The following is a 21,195-nucleotide window of genomic DNA, read 5'->3' as shown; positions in this document are numbered from 1 at the left end:
TAATAATGATCCACATCTACAGTATTTTCCAATGGAACGAAACGGGCAAGTACATCATATTTATCATTATCACATACAAGTGCCTTCTTAGAGAAATCTAAGGTACCTTGCAATGCATATAGAACATCTAAGCCCAAGATCATATCCACCTGCAGATTCTGAACCACTAAAAATTGTACCAACAAACTTTGCAAACTGATAACAATCATAAGCCTAGTTAAACCTAAAACTTTGTTCTTTTTAGAGCCTGTAAAATCCACTAGTCTAATGTTTTTAGTACTCAATAATCTTGGCCTACTGGCTGTAGAAGAGATATTTTTCCACACCTGATAGGAAAGCAAACTAATTTCTGCTCCACTATCACATAGAGCCAAATGTTTATGATCTAGTATATTAACCCAAATTTTTGCAGTATTCGAACCATTAGGAACATTATTGATTGGTCGGTAATTTTCTTTCATGTAATTTTGATCTTCAGTTTCTAATCCTTTTTCCCAATCCCCAACATTAACAACTGCTATGGCAGGGTTTATAGCATACCCTCTGTCACCTGCCTCAAGGCAAAGGGAATTGACTAGTTTTTTTGATTTTCAGGAACGTGAGATCTTCCCTGATTTAAGTGTCCAATCTTGTTGCGCTCTTTGTCACTTATCTCAGTTGCATGAACTGACACTTCAGTCTTAAAAGTATTATGCACACTTTTGACAGGCAACTGCATATTTCGGATGACACTCATACTATATAAAAATTGCAACAACTTGCACATGCCCGCACGATTCCAATGAATCATATCCAGACGATTTTGTGTACGAGGACCAATGTACTGTTCATACAGAGTTTCATTTATCTTGTCATCATCATCAAAGAAAAGAGGAGCAATATTTAGCACTTTGACCTTATCCTCATCTTGAAGAGATAACAGGTGAGAATTGTACCTTTGCCATCGGACCCATTCTGGATCCCCTCTAGAATGCATAACTTTCGGAATTGGTGGTAAGGTAAGTACAATTATATTCCTTGTCTTATTTTTCATGACCTGTATCAGTCTGTTAAAGCTTTGTTTGATATCATCCTCATTTCTCCGTTTCAGTAGATCATTCGTGCCAATCATTAACATTACCTGGTCTGATAACTTATTATAAGATTCCATTCTTTGTCTTAGCTGATCTATTGTTTGACCTGAAACACATAATCCAATGTGCCGTGTACCATCCTTTTCCACCTTCACAGGTTCACCTAAGATATTTTGTGAAAGTCTAAGCATCATGCTATCTCCTACTAATTGATTATTGTCAAGTATAGGAGTTAGAATGTCTGTTTCCATTGTGTTTCTATTATAGGCAAATCTATTCTTATTTGGAGGCTTTAATACATTATTAGCACCCATGTTACCTCCCCCAACATGAGTCCTCATCAGTTTTCCGCTTGGGAAACAACACCATTAGCTACTGTGGGAATCTTATCTGTTCCACAATTGTAGCTCTTAACCCCAAGGTTTGTTTTGTCATAGTTCCTATGAAAATTAGTTCTTGTGTAATTTGATTTGCGAGAGTATGTATTCTCTTTATCTGCACTAGAAGCTTGTTCCACGGCCACTTGAGCTACTTTAGCTTTAAAGTTTCGATTTTTTGCACCATATTCTGAATTGCTCATCCTAAGTGGGATGTCTCTAAGCGATTCAAAATTCTCTATGGCTTGCAATGCTCTTTGCAATGTCTCAACATTATTTACCACAAAGTGCTCTCTGATCTTAAATGGCAAAAGCGTAGCCACTTGTGCAATCAAGTGTGCTTCCTCCGCATGAGGCTGGATGGATTTGAGCAATTTATAATTCTTGTTTACAAATTTCTGTAAGTTACCATGTGCAGCTCTAGAAAATTGAGTATTCAGTATCCGAGTCAATGTGACACTCTTCCACCTAGAATTCTCATAGTGAGACAGAAAGGCCTTTTTAAAATCATGGTAAGTATTGAAGGAAGATTTATTCTGAGTGTACCAACTTTTTGCACAGTCTTTGAGTAACTTAGGTATATATTGCATGTAATCCTTTTCCTTGATATTGTAAATATCCATCATTTCCTCAACTTTCTCCAAAAATTCCGATGGCATACTGTCCATCGAGATTCCATCAAACTGTGGAAACTTGCACAATTCTTGTGGCTTTATGAAAGATTGTCGGTGCGGTAAAGAGTTGTCATATTGAGTACTAGTCGCAAAAGTTGCACTTTGAGAAGGACCATTTACATCACTCTTATTTATGTACTTATTATGATGCAAACAAGAATCATCTTTTACATAATCTTGGCGATGACCAGATGGTGTTCCTCTACGGTCATTAGTAGAATCAAATAACTTTTCTTCTGAGCCAGATGACTCAGTTTCAGTATTAGTGGCTTTATCACATACCTTAGATACATGCCTGCGCACTACATCCTCATCAACACAACTATCAGAACTATTCACTACTGTAGGAACTTTTGCACGTTTTCTCTTTGTAAGAGTTCTTCTGCCAGCTGATTCTAACCTACACTGACTAATGGGTGACAACACTTCTTTTACCAATGTTAAAACTTCTAGCTTTACACCCATTATTTGTTCTTGCAGAACCTGGTCCTGAGAGAGATCATTATTCACTAATTTGCAATCACTTGTCACAAGTCCTTGCATGGTTTGAATAAGTTCATTAGGCATATTACCTGCTGAACCATCCTCTTCATTATGAAGCACTTTGTACTGAAATTGATCAGAATTCATCTCTTGATTAGGTTGAATTTGTGGAGAAGAAGCACCATCACACACTGAAGGTTTAGGTAAACTTGAAAGAGAGGACAAAGTATTTGCTAAATGCTGTTTAGTTTCACACCATTCCTTTTGCATGTGTCTCATATCAACATGCAGTCGCTCTGCCAAATCTGCATGTTCTTCTTGTACAGCACCAACTTGCTTAGCCAAATTTTCCATCTTTTGTTCCACAACATAGGATACTGCAGAAATATCAGTATCCACTTTCATGGATAATGCTTTTATATGAGATTCCACTTTCTCTGTTCTTATCAAACACTCCTTCTTATATTGAGCAAGATCAATTCTAATTTCTTTTAATTGAGCATCAGAAGATTGCTGAAGAGTTGTCAGCCCAGATTTAAGCACCATCTGGCTAGCATTCAGCTCTATCAATTGAGCATCAGTCTTTTCCTGATTAGCTTTGAGATCCTCCTGATTAGCTTTGAGCTCTGTTTGGCCATCCTTGATAGCATTGAGAGCAGCCATAACATCTGCCAAGCAGAAATCACCCTTTGGATCTGACATATTTAAAGGTAAAAACACCTAACCTCAGAAACCAGAACAAGAAGCAAAACAATACAAAGATTATTATAAGCTTGAACCTTTTCAACTAATCACCTGACGTCTCATAATCTTATTTATATGACAACTTTGTCAGTATATTTTAAACTCGGTATCGGCACAATAGGTAACTATGGTGCTATGTTGAAAAGGAAATTTAAATTTACATATACTGATGAACAGTGTTTATGTTCATACAATAATAAATATTTTTATAATTATTACATTGATAAAATAACTAGAAATAACAAATGTTATAAGAGCATCAAATTATGCAATTGTTTACAAGAACATTTATAACATATAAATGTTATTTATATGTAGAAAACATTTCTTTATTATCTCCTTGTGAGACAGAGCAAGTCCTTCACTAAATATTTGAGTATGCCTCAGTTCTACATCTGAGCACACTCAACATGTCAAATTCCTCAATCAGGTCTACAAGATGGCTTCCATTCTTCAATTTTCAAAACTTCACATTTGGCTTATTCATATCCAAAATGCAGAAAATATTTCACTCACTTAGTCTTATTTCTCATAACATTTCATTTTAGATAATGCAATATTCATTTACTAGCTAGTTAATGCAGATGCCATCAGATAATAATTTCCTGCTCTCAATTATTAAACTAGGCACTTTACACCAGTTCCAAATCTTTCCTTTTTCGTTATACAGATTATTCCATTATAAAACCATTTTCAAGCTTCTGTTATCAACAAAATGTCTCTTTATAGTTTAAAGAAACTATTAAAGATTAACTTGTAAAGTATAATCTTTCAAAATATCCAGATTTTTACAAATATCAATCCTTCACCAATAGTCACATTTTTACTTATGTACCATCCATCTTGAGATTCCTTTAAAGTCACAGACAACTAGTATTAGAGCAACTAGTTCAAGCCAGATTTTTTAGTATGAGTTATCTTCAATTGTTTTTGTTTTATATTTTTGTCCATAACTGCTTAACACCTTGAATGTTTGTTTAGTAAATGTACATATTTGCTCTGTTACAGCTATTTTACTATGTATATCACAATATACTTATCTAATGATTACAAATACCATTTTTTGAATGTTGATACAAAATACCAAGTATGACATCATATTATACATTGAACAATTTTAAAGAGTTGACCTTTGTATATAAACCTTGATGCCAATGCAAATGTACATAGTTTCAAGAAATTTAATTATAAATTTGAATGTAACTTATCTTGCTTGCCTGAAATAACACATATGATTGAAGATATTTGTTTTTTCATATTGTCAGTCAAAAATAACTGTTATGAATATGAATTCAGAATATTGCACAATTTGATAATTTTGTCATGATATACAAATTGGCTTTCTTAAACATCATATGTAATGGAATAGGTTTAAGTAGTAATTTCAGACACTTAATTGCATTATATGAATAAAATTTTGAGCAATCATATGACTAAATTATTATAGATATAGCACAAATGTGGAACTTTGGACTTAGCCTAATCATTTTCAAAAGTAGTTATGACAATGTATTATTTTTATTGTCATAAGATCTAGATAATACGTAAGTCACAATGCAATGGGATGAACTTTCACTTGCAATTTTCTCAATTCCATATTTATGTGGGTTATCAAGTTTTACTCCCAAACTGCTCAAATATGTCCTCCTCTCAATCATGCAATAAACACTTGAATATTTTCCCTTTGAGCATTCTGCATCCCGCAGTAGTAGGCTGCCTCTTTTTCATTTGATTTATACTTTGGTACATGTTTGTGAGCAGAATTTTAATTGTTCATCTTGAAAGCACACGGACAGTTTAGTGTGTTAGTTTTATCATTCATTTGTTTATCAACCATTCACGTGTTCTTCAAGAAACATTTGCAATTTTGTATTGGATTGGTAGACCATTGCTTTATCAGTATTAGCCCATTTTATATTGGTATCGGTACAAAATTCCTATCGGTCCATCCATAATATTTTAGTATTCATATTTTATCTCACGTTACAATAAGGTAATAGTGTTTGTAGTTTGTTTCACTGAGAATGATTTTTATTCTGTACTTTTAGTATGGACAGTGTTAGTGGAAGTTTGAGGGACAGTGAGCCAACATCCCCAACATCACCAGGATCTCCTGACCACAGCCAGAGACCTATAAAACCCACATCTCCCATAGCACTCACCCAGGCCTTGTCCAATCTACAAAGTGATGGTACTTCATTTGGAAGAGGTAAGAAGATAAAATGCTGATTAAGTATTTATGTCTTCAGTGTGAAAGTTAGGCAGTTGTTAAAATGTCTTTCTTTCCATCAAAACTTGTGATAATTATTTAGCTGTGCAGTCATAACTATACTTTATAGCATATAAAACACAGATAGATGGAAATAAAGTCAGGCTCAAAACAAATAAAACTTCACAGATTTTTGTTTCTGATTAATTTCAGCAACATGCAACAAGAAACATAGTTGTGATAGACTGGCATCAATATATTAGCTCCAATAAACAGATACTTTAAAAGGTACTATAAAAAAAGGTAGCAAAATCAGATAGTTAATATCAAATTATTATTTTAATTCCCATTGTCAGTTGCACATTTATTGATTACAATTCTTTGCATTGTTTTTCGATTTTCTGCCACTTTTGGCTAATCATGATTAAAGGATGAATGATATACTTGAGAGTGCTCATTTGACCACATTAAGGATGCAGAAAAAATTAGGGTGAGGGATCAGCACTCCTTGCACATCCAATTTCCTCATGATGGTAAGTGGCCAGCACACACTGGCTGAAATCTCAGGGGAGAAGTTTTTATGCTTGGCCTTAGGAGATTCGAATCAACACGTCCCATAGCCTGAGCCTAAAGCCTGACACCTTAGACCACCTGGCCACAGTGCAGGACCTATGTTTCACTACAAAGGAATAAAAAGACAAATAGGCAAGAATCCATCCTCTAATAACTCATCGTCGTCACTAGGGCCTTGATTGAGAATGTGTGGGGGTCCTACAGACTTGCTAATCCAGCCATTCTTTGTATAGGGACGAGTCAGATTAGTGACAGTGCATAAAATACTCGGTGACAGCGCATCTCACTTTGAAAACATCTGTAATGAAGATGTGTGTGGATGGCACACATTGTCAGGCAATCTATCTACTATTGCATCAGTTTGCATGTGTCTGGAGTGCCAAAACCAAGCATCATCTGATCTAAATATATCCCTTCTCAGCAGCCCGTGCCTGTTTCCACCACATGCTTGTGACATCAATCTATTGTTCTCACTTGGGAGAAATATGAGACTACTTTCAAAACCAGCCAAAACGTAACCCACCAGCAGAGGCTTGATTGTTAAGGGCTGGCTGGCTGGCATAACAATCGTCTACTGTGTATCCATATAGGCTCAACCCTAATTTAAAATGTTTCTTTCACTGTTACATCTCTTATCTATGTTCCTATTTTCTACAAACACCCGGAAGAAACTACCAGAAACAAGATTGAAACATTGACAGAAGAAGAAACGAGTTAACAATTGTTGTTATATGTTCTGTAGTATTCCTACACAATGTCATTTGCTTTAAGAAATAACATTCTGGTGAATTTTTAAAATTTATACAGATGGTAATTCATTTGTGTTGGCTGTATTGATAATGTGTATATTTCTCTTTCTTTTTAAAATTTTAGCAACATCTCCAACATTTCAAATTCCTTCACCTCCGGGCATCACATCCCCACTTCCTACATCACAAATGTGGACTCATGCATCCTCTGCAAATCTCGACATGCCAGATTTGGAAGCATTGATCACCATAGAGATCTTATTTGTTAGTCCTAACTGTCCATCCAATGAAGAAACTGCGGAGGCTCTGCAAATGGCATCAGTCCAGTTCAACAACCTAGATATTATAGGTAAGAGTAGTTTTCAATTCTAGATAAATGCTGCTGGATTTTTGCTGTTCGTTTTTCATTTTCATCACAATATTTCAACTGTTTGCAGATGAGTTGACAACAATGAGAAAACTGATGGGCTGGAATAATACTTTATGTAACAATAAAAACATTAAAAAAAAATTAACAAACGTGCTTTAAAAGTGTGACTCGGACAAAGTTTCTACACACTCTGCTGTAGCAACGTGCACAAGCAGATGAATTGTAGGTGAATGAAAACATGGTAACATTCTTGTAGTGTGTGAAAAGTTGATATTGCTACACTGCTATGTTGGTGTATTACATCCCTTGGCTGGCCATTGGCATAGGTTTAAATAGATATTTATCAAATTTACTTTCTTTACTAAGGGAGTAAATCTTTTCATTTCTTTGTGGTTGTTTATAAATGTCATGTTCTAAGAACAGTATTTATTTTTCATAAGAAAATGTTTATTTCTATTTGTACTACTGACATACTAGTATAAAATGATGTTTCTGCTCCATAATATTAAGTTGTAATGGTATTTATCTACATTTTTTTATTGTACAGAAGAAAAGGATTAGGAAATACAGTCTACTGGCATATGAACTGGGTTTAATTGATTATTTTTGGAAAGCAAGCCTTTAAATAAAATATTCAGAAGGTCAAGTGAAATTAAATTTTGTATTAGTTCCATCACTGAATGTAATTCTTGAAATCTGTTTCAATAAACAGGAGTGATTTTAATTTAATTTCATTTTAGCAAATCAAGAAACTATTGTTGAGCTGATGGGCTTTGTTAAGAGAGTCTTCCCTCAGATGCAAACAACAGCAAAGAGAAAACTTTCAAATCTGGCAGCAGAGTCTACAGAAGGAATTGATGAAACCGATTATATTACAGGTAAGAAGTTTACAGTCATTTGTATTAGGGATGGGCAGATATGAAATGTTTACCAATGTTTATCAATAAAAATAGAGATTTTCCAATACTGGTAACTATTATTTTTCTAACATGGTGGTCAGTTATTTTTAGCATGGACTTTGTTTCCTTTAAAAAATGTCCCAGTCCTTCCCTTTTGGAAGCTTGCCCTCTTGTTACATAAACAGATTACCAACCTGAAGTTCATTGTCTATCTTGGAATAAAATGACACAACAGCAAGTGGAAGGTAAGAAAGGAAAAGCTTTTTTAACATCAGCACAGCTTGGGAAAATGTATAATATGGGAAATGGATGTTAGACCAAATAAGATTGGGGCAAACATCCTATTGTTTACATAAATACCTTCTAATACTATTCTGAAAGGTACATGAAATTGTAATTTAAATTCCTGTAAAATTTCTTCTCACTAACTAAATTAACTTTTTTAAAAAAACACAGCATGTATATAATCGTGGAATCCATATTCAACAAATTAGTTGCATATTTCATTCTAGATACATGAGATAATTCTACAATCAGCTGAACTGTCATTTTTGACTTAACAACGAAGTCACGAAGCAGAAGCTTTTCAGACAACTTCTCAGGACAACACTTTTCAAATATTTAGAAACCAGAACCTATATTGTTAACCGATGTCTTAAATTTTTTATCATCCACTTTGTAAAAATTGTATTATGTAACTTCTTATTCAAAAGAATATTAAATTAACTAGTATTTTTTTCCTACTTTAAATCCGTAGATACATCTGAAGCGTTGGATTCATCTAGAAATGAATTGTCATGCAGTTTGAAACAGGACGAAAAGGCTGAATCATCTGAAAATAGCAGAGCTTTAACACCACCTACAACTAGGACAGAACTTACATTTGATTTTCATCGGTTGAATGTTCTTTTGCTTCGTGCTGTAGTGAAAGACAACACGCTCATTGGAAGAAAAATTGCCACTGCCACAATGACAGATGCAAGGATACAGTCAACATTTGGTAAGTTGTTTTTTGTAAAACCCTTTTTTTCTGTTGCTCACACTAACTTTGCCTCTCAGTAATGTTCTGTGGACCATAATTGAAAACATTTAAGTTAGCGGATATAAAGATTTTTTTCCTGGAAAACATCAGCAACTGTCAGCAGTAACTCCCCTACTTCTCCCAGCTGATTGTCAAGGGAACATTGTTCGGGGTTAGGTTTACCGCATAGCTACATTTTGGTGTTTAAGCTGTGCCCTCCACCAGTACTCCCTTTTGATCTTTCTGTACGAAAATAAATTCCCCACCAATCATCACCATGTTTTGCACATGCATGCTGCTAAAAGGATTGTCATGAAAAAGACATTGTGGTGCCCATGTATCTCTTTACTCTTCCTGATGTTTGTGAGGAAAATAAGATCTGATTTTTTTTTATATATGGTTGTCACATGCCTGATTAAGTTAAATTTTCTGATTTAATGATTACCTCATATAAAATTATGAATATTTTAAAGCACAACTGATTTAGATCCAATGCAAAAAGTATATATTAAAGTTATGTAAATACCATCTCTCTCTCTCTCTCTCTCTCTATCTCTCCTCTCCTCTCCTCTCCTCTCCTCTCCTCTCCTCTCCTCTCCTCTCCTCTCCTCTCCTCTCCTCTCCTCTCCTCTCCTCTCCTCTTCTCTCCATGCAAGACATACATTATGATAGTTATGTAACTGTAGTTTCACTGGACTTACATTGCTTATTTCCAGGGTCGCAACTGGTTGTCCAGGGTTCATTGGGTGGATTGCAGGTGTTGGATCTGACTCCCGAAGGACAGAAACATCAAAGAATTTTGAGCATTGGTAATGATCCTTTAGTAGAAAGGACACACAGTCTTATAACGTGCTTAAATGCTGAGCTTTACAACATGTGTCAGGAACACACGCATGATGAAACGAAGGCCTTTAGCTTTACTTTCTCTCGGTCTTTTGATGTCAAGAACGAGAGGCTCCTGTCAGGTAAGTGCTGTATAATTTACTATTTGAGATTTCTGTACATCATTGAAATACTCTGGCACAGTTTTGTAAATTCATGTTGGTGACATTGTATGCATCTTTTGATATTCATAAACTAAATGAAACTGTCTGTTAGTAATCTCTAACTACTTTTGGTACACTTTTTTTGAAAGTGAATCAACCTTTTTTTGTGTGTGGGTGCGTATGTATGCATTGCTTTGCATTGTAGAATTAATAATCAATCAACCCTAACTTTTGAAATGCAACTTGTACAGTTTAGGAAAACATATTGTTCCCAGTCTTATATATTTTCCATAAAGACCAACTAAGGTTTTGAGCTAAAATGATCAGTGCTGTATTAATGAATATTTGTGTATTGTAATATAATTGAGTTCAAAAATAACACTATTCATTTTATAATTCTCAGATTCTGCAGAGGTGAAATTGAGAATGGCATCAATGTGTTACACACATTCAGCACAGTTTCTCAATGAGCTTCAGTCTTGTGCTACTGAATTCAAGCAGTACCTCACAAACTTAGCAAAGTCAATTAAATCTGCTGCAACTGAAATGGCTATTGGTCTTGTCCATGCAAGGTTAGTGAAAATTATGTCTATTTATTTATTGTTACTTTAATTTCTTAATGCTATATTTTTGGAATTAAAGATAAATTGAATGATTAAACCATATGAAGTGTGGCCAGACCCCAATAAGTCTTGATATAAAACTTAATGATAGTTGATTCTACCGATCTGATATGAACTTCTAAATGTTGCTTGAAGAACATTATCTCTTTGATGTATGTAACCAACTGGCTGTAATGAGTTTTGTCTTTCGAAAAAAACTGCATATTTATATACGTAATTCACAAACCTATCAAAACTATTCTTGATTAATAAAAGAAGTATGTAATTTTTACATGAAATACATATTTTTCCAGGGCAGAGGCTTTAGCTCAAAGTTTGTATATGAACAGTCGCCTGTCATCTTCTTTCTATGGTGGATCTATTGAAATGTCACCTCGTCGCCGACGCCGCAGTTTGTCACAGTCCTTCGAACAACTAGAAGGAACAACAAGCACTAAAGGAACAACTCCTTATACTCCATATACACCAACAGAAGATGAAACATCAGATTTTCTTGTGGATATCAAGTAAGTATTCACATTAAAATTTACATATAAATATATAAGGTGTTTTTTTTCCCAGGTGCTCCCTGTAAAAATTGTATAATAGCCTTTGTGTCATGTTCCTTGAAAAGGTTATGTAACAGTTAATTCATAATATTCAATTTCAGAATTTTCACCATGTTACCACACACTTATTATATCTATCATTAGTTATATAAATTTTTCATTGGATCTATATCATAGAAATCTACCTGAGTTTTGCTTTAAAAAAATATTCATTATTGCACGTGAGATAATTATTTAATCACAAAATCCATTTCTTTACACAAAGTTGCTGTAAAAATAATGAAAACTAATTATTTTGTATAATTTCCAGGATATTTTTTTACTATCAACAAACATGTCATTTCTCATTTTTTTAGACTCTTGAGACATACAACTTATTCTTTCTGATACTAACACCCTTAGTATCTGCCAATACTGATGTGTTGTCTAAGTCTCATAAATAAAGGAACTAACATAAATGAAATCTCGTAAAAATAATAAAATACCTGTATGTTGTACTAAATTAGATGCTATTTATAGATATATCAGATCAATGAAATTATTAGTAATTTTATATGTAAGTTCATCAGTAATGTTGCTTTTTGTCTTGTTTGTTACAAATGAAACTAATGTGGTACATGCTCACTTTTGTTGAATACAAACATAACTGTTTCTTTTTTATCTTATACAGGTTGGACATAGTTTTGGAAACACCAGTGATAGTATTACCTCGAACTCCTTCAAGCCCAGATGTTTTTGTTGCACATCTGGGTAAAATAACAATACAAAACACATACCTGTCTGGCAATGAATGTTTCGAAACAGATGATCTGTGGGGTATGTCACGAAGGGAAAGGTACAATATAGAAATTCGGGACATGAATTTGTATTCTTTAAATGTCGAAAAGAGGTGGAAATCCAGAGAAAGTGCCTTTCAGTAAGTTCATAATTCTCATTTAATTAGTGGCAATGGTATGATACTTATAATGTTTCTGAACACTGTAATATAGGTTTAAAATTCTCAAGTGGTGGTATGTATACTATGTAAAAATATTTATGCTTTAGTACAGTTGAGAAAAATCTGTTATGGAATCATTAACCTTTAAACAGCCAATGGGTCATATATGACCCTTAGAAAGTATAGGCGAAAACAGCCAATGGGTCATATATGACCCATGGTGCCGATTACAACATGCACATGCTTTTAGGACCTTCATACTTGTATGTGAGGTTGTAAATGCTGACAGATGTTGATATAAGGCTTTGAAATGTCATGTGGAAGAAACCCCCTCCCCCTCCCCCTTTCTCTAATATGCAAATTAGCTATTTTTAGCCTGTATGAGAACTAGGGACTTGAAACAAGTTTCACTTTGTTGCAAAAGGTCTACTCTTTGAAAACAATGCAAAAGTTTGTGCCCTTTTTCCAAAATAACTGGAGAAGAGGGGGTGACCCCAACCCAGTTTTTCTCACTTGGGCTTTCTGAATTGTACACGGTCGCATGCTCTGATGTTTTTGCTTTCAAACAAAAGTTATCCGAAGTAGATTGCTCAAATAGTTTGAGATATAACGTTTTTTTGAAATGTGTAAAAATTTAAAAATCGCGCGCAAAGGCCGCTGCGAGAGAGGGGTTACTTTCGAAAACCGGCTCGGCTGTTTAAAGGTTAAAGCACACCTGAAAATTTGTAAATTCATCTTTTGAACAAGCTAGGCAGTGACAAAAAATCAAATTATATCATCAGATCAGAAAGTCGTGTAAGTTTTAGCAAACTTAAGCTTATTTGGAGAAGTTCTTAACAACAGTAATTTATTTATTTAAAATCAACATCAAAATGTAATATTTTTACAATCGAATATTTTATTAGGTCGAATATTGAACAATATCTCTTGTTTGCATTGTAAATTAGCAAGTACAAGTAATTTAAACACAGAAAAACTATACCTTGGAAGCATGTGTTAATGTGATTAGTATGTAAACTGTTTTCTTTCATTTTAAGTATATTTTTGCACAAATCTCAATTTTTAGTTCTACTCATATACAAATGATGTACTTGTGTTTACCAAGTGATTTTAAATTTGCAGGTAAATTTCCTAAAATAATAGTCCATAGTTTGGCTTATTATACAGGGTGACCTGTAATTAGATGTATTCCCTGAAAGGGGTTAAAGTAGAGGCAATTTGCAATAGATTTGACCATATGATACCCCGTCCGAAAAGTAGTAGTTTTTACAATTTTCCACATAAAAATGTGAATTGAGAAAAAACAGCTCATTGTATGGCACTTATTTCAGCATTTTCTTATAACAAACAAATAAGTGGTTCATTGAAAAAAACGTTTGTCCCAAATATCAATCACATGTAAGGGGTGGGTCTAAACTTACAAGTGGTGATAAAAAAAATGCACTCTTAATTTACTTGGCAACGTATTAATAATAAAAATGGTATGACACGAAGCGTACAAATTACTTCCTTGTGTCATCAGCTATCCAACAAGGTACAAATGTTGCTAACATTCACATTTTGTGAACAAGAAATAATACTTCATTCATTTACATGTGAATGGAATCAATGAACATTACAATTAAAGAACATTACACATTACATGCAGGCACACAGGTTTTTACGGACATTTGTTCTCGTAACTCGTGGTGTGATGGTGCCCTTGATGTGTTGAGCAGCTGTTAAGATCCTCTCCCTGAGCTCTTCTTGCAAGTTTACCGGTGTCTTGTGAACTAAGTCTTTCATGTGGCCCCAAATGTAGAAGTCGCAAGGCGTCAACCTGGCCGTTCCGGTCAAACTTTGATTCGTCAATCCATAAAATCTTGCTGAAGTAAGCTGGATCTTAAAGATCAGCGTTTACTAGAAAACGACAAAAATCCATCCTCCTGGCAGTCTCTCCCTCCTCCAGAGCATGCACGGGTGTGTAGTGGTTTGGATAAAGCAAACTGAACCACACTTTCCACTGACTGATGCGAAGTTGCTTGGCCACAACTCTCGTCTCTTTGAAAACACTCCAGTATTTCCTCCGCTTCAGGAGCAAACTCGCGAGGGCTGCCTGCATTGCCTTGCCATCCTCGAACCGAACCGGTTTCCCGGATGCACTGGTATGTCATACATCTGGTAAATGGTGGTTAGGGAAATGACGCTCATATTCTCTTCATGCTGCAGCTGCGTCACCATCACAAAACCCGTAACAGTAGAAAATATCAGCGCATTCCTCATTGTCGCATGCACCATTGTTGAATAGCACAATAACAACATTAGCACCTATTGTATCACTTATTGATTTCGTTGCGAGGCTACGCAAAGGAGATTTATGTAGATCAGCCACTTTCAACCTGAGATAGGCTCTTAGGTACTGCCATCTAGTGAGCGTCATTTCACTGCCATCTAGCGAGCTGCATGATTCACATTTGTATCACTTGTTTACGTGATAAGACAAGTATTCTCCTCTAGTGGGCGTACAATGTAACATGTAACAACCAAAGCGTGAATAACAGCAGCCCAGATAGTGTGCTTCTAAGGAAATTAACATGAAAATGAATGAAGTATTATTTTTTGTTTATCACCACTTGTAAGTTTAGACCCACCCGTTACTTACATGTGATTGTTATTTGGGACAATCTTTTTTCAACGAACCACTTATTTGTTAACTATCAGAAAATGCTGAAATAAGTGCCATACAATGAGCTGTTTTTCTCAATTCGTATTTTTATGTTGAAAATTGTAATTTAAAAAAAAAGACAATAAAAATTCAATTCTCAAAAACTACTACCTTTCAGATGGGGTATCATATGATCAAATTTATTGCAAATTGCCTCTACTTCAACCCCTTTCAGGGAATACATCTAATTACAGGTCACCCTGTATAGTGAGCATATTAGAAGTGCATAAATCTTTTTCCTTTGTTTTATACTATCTGGCTAAAGGCCTCTCTGACAGTGTAGTACAGGAAAACCTCGTTAATACGATATTGGTTAATACGAAGTACCCTTTAATCCGAAGTTCTTCCCATTCCCCAGCCGATAAGATAGGATTTATAATATATTTCAAGGATTTATAATATATTTCAGTACGGATAAATCAAAATATGGATAATTTTTAATACGAAGTTGTTTACAAGACCCTTCGGCAAAACTGGTTTCGCTTAATTCGAAGTAGACACCTGTGTAAGTCGACAAGAGAAGATCGAATGTGGCGAGAGCTTGGACGTTATTTTAACTTGACCTTGACATGTTTCCTTGTCCTAAGAGCTGCTGACAACTCGAGTGAAGCAGCCCGAAATGCCTGCTGGACATTGACATTCTTTGTCAATGTGCATGGCAGGTCAAGCTCTTTCCTTGCTGAATGCGCCACCTTGAAAATGTTCACCAGTGCTAGATGAGAAATGTGAGATAAGATCGCAGGAATGTTCCAAAATACAAGACGCGTGGCGCCTGGAAGTCTCACCCATCTGTCTAGCTCTGAGCTCGAGATTCAGCAATTGCCCATGAGCGAGCAACTTTTGACCTGGTAGCCGACAACTTCCGGTAACCACTTTCATTAAAAGCGTGTTCTTTGTGCCCTGTAGAACTTCATAAAAAAAGGGAAACTGTTACAGATAATCAAAGCCACATAGGACAACTAAAGATCATCAACCCGCTTAATGCATTGTCATCTAGGTTTCCCGCAAAAGTTGACGTCGATCTTACGTGTGTTGCAACTCCAGTTTCCCGCTTCATACGTTTCCCAGATGTGCTGATCATAAAATTTGCCAAAACAGTGTTATGTTGGCTGAGTGACTTCTCCCCTTTTAATATCAGTAAACGGGGGGGTCTGTTGCTAATTGTTTCGGCCACGATTTTCTTGCTTGTGTGCGCACACAGTCTTTTTTCCTTTGGCGTCTAAAAAAAAAAGCAACGAGTTCTGAATACCTTCTTCAAAACGAACAAAAACCATGGGATAAGTAAAAGAAAAGTGACCCCCTTCCTTCTCCTACAACAGCTCATTATCTGCCACTGGTGTGCATGGTAATGCGATAATTGCAGAATTCAGGTCCCTCTTTCTTGTTTGAATGTAGCTGTCTGGATAGGAAATATTGCCGTATTGTCTGTTGCATGGTAAAACGTAATGCAAGGGTCATTTTTCTTTTTCACACTGCTGATAAAAGTTTGGTTTTTGACAATTGCGTTATCTTTAAAATGTGGATGATTTCCCTTCTGCCACCTGCTGCTCTAACTTCCAGCCCGTCTTATTGTGTTTATGCTGCAGCTGGCGCCAGTGTTTAGTCTAGCGTCTGGAAAGCTGTGGCTTACCCATAAGGGCAATGACTCATCCAGTACATAAGCGTCATTGTTTTGAATCTCGCAAAGCTGTTTGATTAAACAACTTCACAATGCACATAAATTTCGTATAATTGTCGCTTTTCTTCAGAACCATTAGCGTGCTGCTGTTAAAAAAAAAGAAAATGCTCAATGTAGGAATATGAGAGGAAAAGTTTTGGCGGAGCGAGTGTTTGACCTCCAGAATACTCCTGAATCCTACAATAAATTGTCGATTAATCTGAAAATATGAAAGTTTCGTAAAGCTTGTTTTGAGTTAATTTTATGCTGATGAGCTAAGCGGGACTAAATATACAGTTTAAAGTGGGATCCAAACCAGAGTGATTATCGAGTGCGGCACTGTTTAATGTGCCCTAGGATACACATTCGGTGCAAACAGATCGCAAGTTGTGTGTTTACTTTTTCAGAGGGGATTACAATGCAAGTTGAGGAAGAGTTTGGACTTATCCCTGCAAAGGTGGAGAGGGGGGGGGGGGCGAATATGAAGTTAACTGAAGCAAAGAAAACGTGACTTTTTTTACGATGTGTTTTAGACAGCCGAACCAGAACAAAATTTACAGCCCCGATTTTTTTTTATTTGTGCCAGGGAAAGGTTGTGTTCTCTCCCAAGAGAATCTTCTCTTTACCAGTTAATCCTGTAACGGACAATGTTCTAGTGAACACACATAAAATCCAATACTCATTCTGTCCGATTATCTCCCGTCTCTTGCTCCCACCAGTGTGACTACTGTCAAGATTCTTCCGAGTTTCACTTCTTGCAATAAACGAGATTGTTTTCCTTTCCGTAGGTCTCCGTGCAAACAGGTTTCTTATGAACTAAAATTGTAAGAATTTCATGGACGAACAATGACTTTGCACAATTAAAAGAAAATACAGTTTTTTAAAAGACTTTTTGCCACAACATGCATCCTGTGCATAACCGGTTGTATAACTAAGCAGGATAAATGGTGTTAACAGTCTCCTTGGAATCTTTGTGTCCACGTAAGCTCCGTGTTCTCATTTTGTGTAACATGTTTTACATTTTCTTTAAAACGTACAATATTATTATATAACAGTTGGGCTGAAAAGTTCGTAGGCTGACTCATAGATGGCGTTACTAGAATGAAATCCATGTGATTTTTACTTAGTACTAACCTTCAAACGATACGTGTATAAATTTCACAGCTGCCGGATAATTAGTTCGTGAGATATAGCATTGTGAGTGAAGCAGCTTTTGTTATTGTGAAAAAATGGATAAAAAATAATTTTGTGTGTTAATAAAGCATTGCTTTTTGGCGAAAAAAAATACTGTTGAAGCCAAGGCTTGGCTTGATAAACATTATTCGGACTCTGCACCAGGAAAATCAACCGTTGAGAAGTGGTTTACTAAATTTAAACGAGGCGAAATGAGCATCGAAGACGATGCACGCAGTGGACGCCCCAAAGAGGCTGTTACCGACGAAAACATCAAAAAAGTCCACAAAATAATTTTAAATGATCGTAAAGTGAAGTTGATCGAGATAGCTGAGACTTTAAAAATATCAAAGGAACGTGTTGGACATATTGTGCATGAATATTTGAACATGCGAAAACGGCCCCATTTGAAGAAGAAAAAAGTGCTGTTTCATCAAGACAATGCACCGTGTCACAAATCAATGAAAACGATGGCAAAATTATATGAATTAGACTAGGAATTGCTTCCCCATCCACCATATTCTCCAGATCTGGCCCCCAGTGACTTTTCCTGTTTGCAGACCTTAAAAGAATGCTCGCTGGAAAGAAATTTAGCACTGATGAAGAGGTAATCGCCGAAACTGAGGCCTATTTTGAGGCTAAAGAGAAATCGTACTATAAAAATGGCATCGAAAAATTGTATGACCGCTATAATCGTTGTATCGCCCTTGAAGGCAATTATATTGAATAATAAAATCGAATTTTGTCAAAAAAATATTTTTTACTATGTTAGCCTACGAACTTTTCAGCCCAACTGTTAGTACATGTAAAGATTATTTTCTGAGCTACCACCAAGTATAAAACATCCGTTGTAGGTGTAATTTATACTCTACTTTATTTACACCTGAAAAACAGGCGCCATCTTGAAAAGTTTGGATAACTCGAAGTCGTTTAATTCGAAGTTGACATTTTTTGGTCCCTTGAACTTCGTATTAACGAGGTTTTCCTGTAATTAACATTGTCATCTTGTAATCAAGTTTGTTTGATTGCCAGTGGTTTTGATCCTAGTTTAAACTGTAGGTCCACTCCAAGTTAACCTATCTGTCCATAAAGTGAACTTTAAAAGAAGTTTTGCCAAACTATGTACCTAAATTATTATTATTATCGATGTGAAATGTAGTCCCTTATAGTATAAGAGGCACATAAATTATGTTTTTGGAAATAAAACTTTAAGAAAGTTATTTGGACCTAAAAAAGATGAAAGAACAGGGGAGTGGCGAAGTATACGTAACACTGATATTATTAGAATAATTAAATCTACAAGATTTTGGTGGTCAGGCCATTTAAGAAGGGAAGGATGGAAAAGTTCGCAGGGTTCTTGTTGGGAAACCTGACAGCAAGAACCTGAGGGAACGCCAAGATGATGATGGAATGACAATATGAAGATTGACCTGAAGGTTGGTTAATTTATTCTTTATGGTGGAGTTAATTTGCTAGTTGGTTAATTTATTCTTTGTAGTGGAGTTAATTTCTTAGTTGGTTAATTTATTAATTGTATTGGAGTTTTATTTAAAGCCATATTTTTTTTTATCATCTCAGCATACAGATAATGTAATGGGATTTACACCCCACATTAAACATAGAATACCAAGTTGCTTACAAATTCAAACAATAATTACAATAATATTAATTTACGAATATTTTACACTAATAATCCAGATACATATATTATGTGGAAACACCATACAGAGGAAAAGAAAAGGAATTGAAAAGGCTGGTTTGAAAGCAGAGTTAATTTAGTTAACTCTAGTTAATAAGTTAATACAGCTAATTGGAGTTGGAAATGAATAAAACATTAAAAATTGACAACTGGTTAGTATTTGTATATATATATAAAGCAATCTCTCAGTAATGTTTATATCAATAATAATGTTATACTGCTTATAATGTGTGTGTTATATTTTGATTTCATTTTTCTGATAGACCAGTATCTGAGAGCTTGTTGCTGAGGGCTGAGAAACTTTATTCTTGTGCTAAAGATGGAAAACCTATACTCCATGACACAGTAATAAAATTAGTCATTGATAGAGATATAGGAAGAAATGTGATGAAACATTCTGACAGTTTTCCAACTGTACTCCTTGGTGATGATGCTGGAACTGAATTTCAGGAAATAGAGAAACAGGATGTTATTCAGGTATGGAAATCTTCCATTGTGTGCATTTGGTTATTATTAGGGTTGTTATTATTACCACTTTGAACTGATACTGATGCTGATACAGGGTGGCTACTCACCGGGAATTCCTTGAATTCTGGGAATTCTGTATGAATTATTGTCTCTGGGAGTTATATGTGAATTCTGCATTAATTTTTCTCCGTGGACGTGAAAAATTGCAACTTTTATTAATCCAAATCCAACTCAATTTATACATATTTATAAATGCCTTGAACAAGTTTTTCATGGTTTATCTTTTTATGTTTATGGAGGAAAGAAGAGAAATCTGTGTGGAGATAAACAGAATTGTCTCAGTCCATTTGATTTGTTAGTGTTCTTTGTCTATCTGACAGACAATATTATTGCAAGATAAGATATTTTGAAGCTGATTAGGTAAATTTGAGTTTGAAATTCTCATGCAATTAACATTTTTTAGTAGATCTGTATGTCCCTTGACATTTGTGACTTGTGTTTGTAGATGTATTTCGAGTCTCTGTGTGTGAAATGGCAAATGCAAACTCCGCACCTTAAATTAAATATTTTAAATATATATATTGTTTAATTGAATTGAATTAGACTTTTTGGATACATTGGAATCACACAGAGCCTTTATATTGTTAATATATTTGTGTGTGTGTGTGTGTGTGGGGGGGGGGGGGGGTGAGAGGCTGTAGTACATAAGGTTGAAATAGAGAAAACATCTACTTTTACCCTTGAATTTTTGGAAAATTTGCCTTGAAAACCGGGAATTATACTTGAATTTTATCATGGTCTTAGAGTAGCCACCCTAATTCTTGAAAAATTGAAAAAAATAAAATTTGTACAAGCCATTGATTAATATTCATATGTAAATATACTTCTGCAATTTACCAGAGTTTTGCTTTAAAATATTCAAGAATTACCATATTTGGTAGCATATAAGATGCATCCCCTTTTTTAACACATTTTTGAGGAGAGAACTTTATCACTGAATTTATAATTAATTTACAGTATTTCTAATAAAATAATACGTAGATCTACTTTAAACAATAACTTACTTAATCTAACTAGAAAAGAATACATTTTAATCTTCTTCGTCACATACCACAAGGAAGCAAGAAAGAAAACCTCTAACTGAGAACAGAGAAAATTTCCGGATATGAAGGTAATAAATAACTGAGTATCGGTGGATAAGACACACACTGTTTTTCAGGCCTATTTT

General features: G+C 35.1%; 1 protein-coding gene across 5 annotated transcripts in view; it reads left to right on the top strand.

The window, feature by feature from the left end:
• Vps13D (vacuolar protein sorting 13D) overlaps positions 1 to 21,195 on the top strand; it is a 166,383-nt gene that overhangs the window by 45,064 nt on the left and 100,124 nt on the right. For all 5 annotated transcript variants that reach the window (XM_083120752.1, XM_083120751.1, XM_083120748.1 and 2 more), the window contains exons 16-24: positions 5,400 to 5,560; positions 7,007 to 7,231; positions 7,993 to 8,130; positions 8,909 to 9,151; positions 9,889 to 10,137; positions 10,562 to 10,730; positions 11,075 to 11,287; positions 12,000 to 12,245; positions 19,763 to 19,976. In XM_083120752.1, the coding sequence (XP_082976878.1) occupies positions 5,400 to 5,560; positions 7,007 to 7,231; positions 7,993 to 8,130; positions 8,909 to 9,151; positions 9,889 to 10,137; positions 10,562 to 10,730; positions 11,075 to 11,287; positions 12,000 to 12,245; positions 19,763 to 19,976 (1,858 nt within the window). The remainder of the gene's footprint in view (positions 1 to 5,399; positions 5,561 to 7,006; positions 7,232 to 7,992; positions 8,131 to 8,908; positions 9,152 to 9,888; positions 10,138 to 10,561; positions 10,731 to 11,074; positions 11,288 to 11,999; positions 12,246 to 19,762; positions 19,977 to 21,195) is intronic.

The sequence above is a fragment of the Lepisma saccharinum genome, chromosome 4 (genome assembly GCF_977018435.1).
Source record: "Lepisma saccharinum chromosome 4, izLepSacc3.1, whole genome shotgun sequence".
Classification (NCBI taxonomy): domain Eukaryota; kingdom Metazoa; phylum Arthropoda; class Insecta; order Zygentoma; family Lepismatidae; genus Lepisma; species Lepisma saccharinum.
The sequence above is the reverse complement of the archived record's forward strand: the minus strand, read 5'-3'. Positions and strand labels throughout refer to the sequence as shown.